General features: G+C 43.7%; 1 protein-coding gene across 1 annotated transcript in view; it reads right to left on the reverse strand.

Moving 5' to 3' along the window:
• Positions 1-1,727, reverse strand: part of LOC145415838 (putative glutamate receptor) — a 79,583-nt gene extending 77,856 nt beyond the window's left edge. Inside the window, exon 1 of the mRNA XM_080285020.1 lies at positions 1,675-1,727. Within this exon, the coding sequence (XP_080141146.1) occupies positions 1,675-1,718 (44 nt within the window). The 5' untranslated portion in view covers positions 1,719-1,727. The remainder of the gene's footprint in view (positions 1-1,674) is intronic.
• Positions 1,728-6,000: the final 4,273 nt, after the last annotated feature.

Raw genomic sequence — 6,000 nt, forward strand, 5'->3', positions numbered from 1 at the left:
CGTATTACAACATTAGTTCTTTAGCAATGATGATAATGATGATCGGCTGTCGTATCGAAGAATATAATCGTACGGGGTATATAACCTTCTGAGGCCTACTGTGATGAAACTTTCATTTATTTCAAAGAAACTAAACTAAATATATCATTTTCTGTAAAATGAAGTGTTGAGTGTAATATAATTACAGAAAGTAATACAATTTTTGCAATACCAAATTGAATTTTTAAGCATTACTATAATTGTTTGTAACATACGGGAGGGCATCAGTCACCTTATAGTACATTCCCACCACGCCTGGGATCTATGTTGTTTGTTGTTTAGCCCCAGTTTTTGTAGGCCCATAGGTGAGGAAGATTTTCTTCATTTTATGGGTTAAGTGATATAAGGTTACCAAATTCCTCCACCGTATGGTACCGACATTGAGCTCTATAGTATGAAGAGGCTTTCTCATGGGTAGCACTGCGTAATTTATGTAGCTGCCGCCAGGGTGGCGCTGATGTAACGGCAGCCATGTTACACGGTTACACCACGATTGATGCCCGCGTTTTTGTACTGAGTTGCTATGTGGGTTTTTGAAAGCAGCTGATGATTCCGGAAAGTATAGAGCCATGGTCCACTGTGCAACTTACGGATATAAAAATTGGCACAGGAATTCATCGAAGAGAGATGGCGTTACATTTCACAAGAAAAGTACTGTCCCATAGGATGGGGCAGGAAGATTCTTCCCCAGTATCCCTGTTTTATACCCACTGGCTAAATGTACCCTATATAATTCGTTGAACTAAGCAGAAAAAAAAAAAAAAATCATAATCCATATGTTTTTCTATTACTATATAAGCCACGAATGTATCTTTATTAATAACCACTGCTTAGTGGAAATATGTGAATTTGAGTGCTGGTGTTCCAATATGGAGGCCAAAATCACACGCTTGTGGCGGAGATAGCCTCTCCATACTATAGAGCTCAGTGGAGATGTGTTATCACTGATATCGCTATAGCGCTCCGGTGCTTTTAGGTTCAGTAAACCATGGCCCATTTTCGGATGAACATTGCTTCGCTGTAAAGGAGAAACTGCATCCTAATGACCAGTGGAGCTATACTATTAAAAAAAATAAATAAATAAATAAAGATGCAACCATACCAAGCAGGGTCACTATTAGATATCCGATGAAACGTGTTCCCTTAACAGAGTAACTGCCTGAGCCAGGCATACAAAGCAGTTCAACCACCTCGTCAACCACTGTGACAGATTTTTGAACTAGCGACAAAGCAACTTCTCCAACCTCCGTGAATACTGTATTTCTGATTACTTAGCAAGATGTTAGGTTCTTACGTGGTTTCAAGAATATGCAAAAGTACTGACGTCATGGAACTGTCACAGTGTTTACCAGAGATATTAGTAATAAAAAAAAATAAGTGAAATGATGCTGGTGTAATAATTAAGGTTTCAGTAACTTTGAGTGTGGTTTCGAGCGGTGTAAAGAAACTATTAACCCAGACTGTGCATGATGCGAATGAAGCAGTAGAACAATATTCACACTGAATTATTACTCTGAATATGACTTGAAACATTAGCTAAAATAAAACTGATTAATTAGCTGGATGTTATTAGGTTTTGACACAATTTCGATATGGCATAAAGGAAATGTGTACCATAGCTGTACATATACTCACGTGAAATTGAGTTTATCTGCAAGAATTTGTAGGATATTGGCCATGGGTCCCTGGATGGTGAAGTTGCCTGGCCTGCCATACACCCTCACCCATGTACCCCACTGCCCCCCCCCCCACACACACACGGGAAAAGTGTATTAGTATAATCACATCAGTGGTATGGATTCAGTTTACTTGTCAGATTTTTAAGTATTTTTTCTTGACCATGACGCTACTCACCCCACCATTTCGTGGGAAAGAGGGCCAGGATGGTGGTGATGATAATCATGTGAGGGTCAGAACAGTGATGATAATGATGATGATCATCATCAGAGGTTCAGGATGGTGATGATGATGATGATGATGATCATAATCATCATCATCATCTCTTTCCTAATTTATTGGTAGAAAATAGGGTTAGGTTAAGAAAGATGGTGATCTTTCTCACAGGCCCGTAGCCAGTGGGGGGGGGGATCGGAATACCCCTCACCCACCTAGATGTTCACTTTCTCGGTCTTTTTTTTTTTTCTAATCAATGAAAAAAAAAAAAATCACCCTCCGTTGTTAAGACGTTTTGTGCTGCTTCTCAGCATCGCTTATGCATACATGCAGAACACATAGCAATCACGCAGCAGACCTTTGACCAGCCGCCTGCTATTCAAGTCCACATTCAGCAGGAAAGACCCTCCCCCCTCCCTTCGAAAAGTCTGGCTACGGGCCTGTCTCATGTACTGTACTCATATTGGTCGAAAAATGAATCGGTTAGGTTGAGATGATGATGATGATCTTGATAACTTCCCAATGTATTATTATGTATGTATAATGATGGTGGTTGTGGTAGTGGTGGGTGTGATGATGATACTGACCTCCTCTACTGCCACATTCAGAGTTGTGGTCATGTCTCCAATGGTTCGGTGATTGGCAGATGACTGAAAAGGAATAATGATTACACTTTATAACCTTTCAGCCCGAGTACGTTATTCCTGTTTCAATTTTTGCTATCTTCTCACGATTTTTCTCGACTTCGTATAGACTTTCGCGAACTGGTGGGACTAAATACAACTTTCACTAACTCTTCCATAAACCAGGGGCTCTTCAGATGTGAATATAATTATCTGGTACCTAGAACTGAACTACAAAGACGGTTCTTCCATTTGCCTGAAGTGGTTAATCCGTTCAGTATGGCGGCGTCTCTGTTTTCAGTTATTTTTCTCTGTTTTCAGTTATTTTTACCACTACTGTGCTGTTTTATTCAGCTGAAGATAGCCCTTAGTTAATGAAGGGGTTAAGAGAGAGACTATATTTAACCTCCCCATTTTGAAAAAATTTTCCTACGCTGAGTATAACCATCTCGAATTAGCAACAATAATAATGATAATATAAAAAAGGACGTTACGGTACTGAAGGAGTTTAGTGAAGTTGTGAGAGTTACCGTGCGTCGGTGGGGCAAACCATCCAATGAAGACGGGAACCCTAGCCCTGAATTGCCTTCTTGTCGTCGCGGGGTAAAAAAAGAAAATAGATAAATAGATTTAAGAAAAATCCACTAAATCTCTGAGGACGGTACAAGTTTTTACGTTTTTATTCGTTGCCAGAGGGATGCCTTCATGTGGTGGCACTGGTATGACTGGACTGTGGAGTTGTCCAGATATATAAACGGCCCTCAACTCCCTCCCTATCCCCCAAAAGGAGGATGGTGGGGGTGCAGGAGGACAACTTAAGCCTGCAATGCACCGGGTTCTAATTTCAGAAGAACCTAGGACTACAACTACTGCAGCTGTTACTGTTTTATTCCACTCTTTCCAGACGATTGTGAGTGAATCACTGTTCTTGTACGATAGCGGGGTAAATCCTCCACTCCGGTTGCTAATTTTTCAGGTTTACCCCTGATACCTCCAGACGGTTTTACTCAATTTGGAAAAATTGTACTTGTGCTTCAGTTTATAAAGTCTGTCCTGCGGTCCGTAAAATCGTTTCGAGATAACCAGAAAAAAATAAACTTACGTCAGTTGAATGAAAGAGTTACGGATGAAACCTGCAAATTTCGTTCGTCCATAAGAAAGTCAAACAAAATGCCAACCAAAATCATGATCCACTCATATTTTGAAATACCAGTGTTAATTCTGAAAGACTAAAAGATTACAGGTCTATACCCCCCCTACAATATGTCTACCCCCGATGTATATATGCCCCCCCCCCAATGCATACATGTCCCCACTAAACTTGCTGACTTAGCATCCTTTCCCAGAGCCGAGCCTGGGAAGACGGCGCTATTGCGTCAGTTCTGAGCAGACACTCAAGAAGGGCAGACTATTTTGTTGTGAGCTCGTAATAAACTCCTTAACTAGCTGTTTGTACACGGAGTTTTTATCACCAAAGTATTGCAAGTTACATTTGGTAGCAGCGGTGTTTCGGACCATCAGATTCTGACCGCCTCCTACATTATTTAGTGACAAACAGATACACGACGTCTCGCATCTCTCAGCCTCACCCCTCCTCAGTGCTTCTCGTGGTGTAATAACCGGCTGTGCTGCCGGGTGTACGATTTCTCTCACCAGTGCTCGCCTCTCAAACAACCCCACCCACACACCTTGTTCCTGACCGCAAGTGTCACCATCGCCGACCTACGCACCTGTTTCACCTGTTCCCAGCACCTGTTCCGAACTAATCATAAATCCTGCCCCCACGGTGCCACTTATCACTGTCTGCCCACCGCCATTCTCTGAATTTTGCACCTCAACAGCTCTACACCTGCATTGTACCAACATCTGCCCTCACCCCCACCACACCCTGCCCTCACATGTAGTCGGCATTAAGTGAGCCTCCTAGGACCGCAACTCCCTGCCGGTGACTCATCGGAGCGTCTCTTCCCGTCTCGACTTAAGCCCAGCGAGAAGTTCCGCCTCTTCTAAGACTCATCCAACATATCGCTCCAGTCTCGTCCCCAGCCACTCTCATCTCCGACCAGCTGTCTCTCCACTGCCGCCCCGCCCCGCCCCAGCCCCGCTATGCCCAGCCACACCTGCACGTCATACATCTCGTCAATCCCGTCGCTACTGTATAACTATAGTATACCTTACCTTTCTATAGAGATTATCCTCGATTTTCTCTACAGATTGGATATTTTGTAAATATTCCATCTCATTTCCATTACCCCGTTTTCATCTTCACCTACGTTATTTATTATCCATCTCATCCTTCGCCTTTTATTTCAACCTTCCATCCCCTCACCTTCATTCGTTTTCACACCTACTCATGTATTACATTCTCTCATCTTTATATTATACATTTCCCCCTACATATCCATCTTCATCCTTCATCTCATCTTCCATTAACCGCTTAACACCAGCCCTCTCGACCCGGAAACATCACCTGATCACACACCGTCTGCCGACTCTAACACGATCACTCACTTAAGAAGTGGCAAAGAGTACCACCGACCTGTACCTGAGACTCCCGTTTCACTTCCCGCAGAACCACTTACCACCCATCCTACACTCGTAAATCCAGATACCTCTTCCTCTACCCCTACCTCTACACTCCCTTCTTCTTCCTCTACTCCTTCCCCTATCGTTCACTCTCCTGCCTCACTTCATACCCCGTCTTGCTCGCCCTTAACTACCACTCCCTTCTCTCTCTCCCACTCTCCTTCCGCCACTTCCGCACTTCCAGCCATGGCCACCCCCCCACAGTCTATCTATCTCGACGATGCCAATCGTCCCAAATTTACCGGCCAGGACCCAACTTGGTCTGTCTATGATTTCCTCAGAGAAGTCGAAACCGATATCCGCAATCGGCAGATTACCGATGAATCGCTCAAAGTAGCTTACCTCATGGGTCGCTTGCACCACGGCAAATCGGACATCGGATCCGCGATCCGTGCAGGCCATTTCGATAGCGTTACTACCTTTGCTGATTTTCGTACGGAACTCATCAGCCTTTGTTGCCACCATTCAAATACCGCGTCTCTTATGGGATTCATTAATCTCCTAAACCAAATGGATGAGGACTTGAGGGTCCCAGCAGAACATGCCAAGCTCTGCGAAGCTGCCGCCGCCATGAAAACAACTAGTAGCGAGATGCTTCAATTACTGGTAGGCACGAAATGGTTAGAACACAAAAATGGCGTTCCAATGGTTTCACTCACCAACTTTGCTGACTTAATCGGTTACCTGAGATTCCTTCACTGGCTTAATCCTACACAGCGAGAGCTAGCCTTGGAAATAGGTTTCAATCCAGGAGATAAGATTCTTCAGGTCACTAAAGCCATTCATGATAGAACACTTTCGAACTACATGCATCAGGGCACCACCCAAACCTTGGCCTCCTCAGTCTGTCACACCTCCC

Source organism: Coenobita brevimanus, chromosome 13 (assembly GCF_032717465.1).
Source record: "Coenobita brevimanus isolate Jiangsu-jjx chromosome 13, ASM3271746v2, whole genome shotgun sequence".
Lineage (NCBI taxonomy): Eukaryota > Metazoa > Arthropoda > Malacostraca > Decapoda > Coenobitidae > Coenobita > Coenobita brevimanus.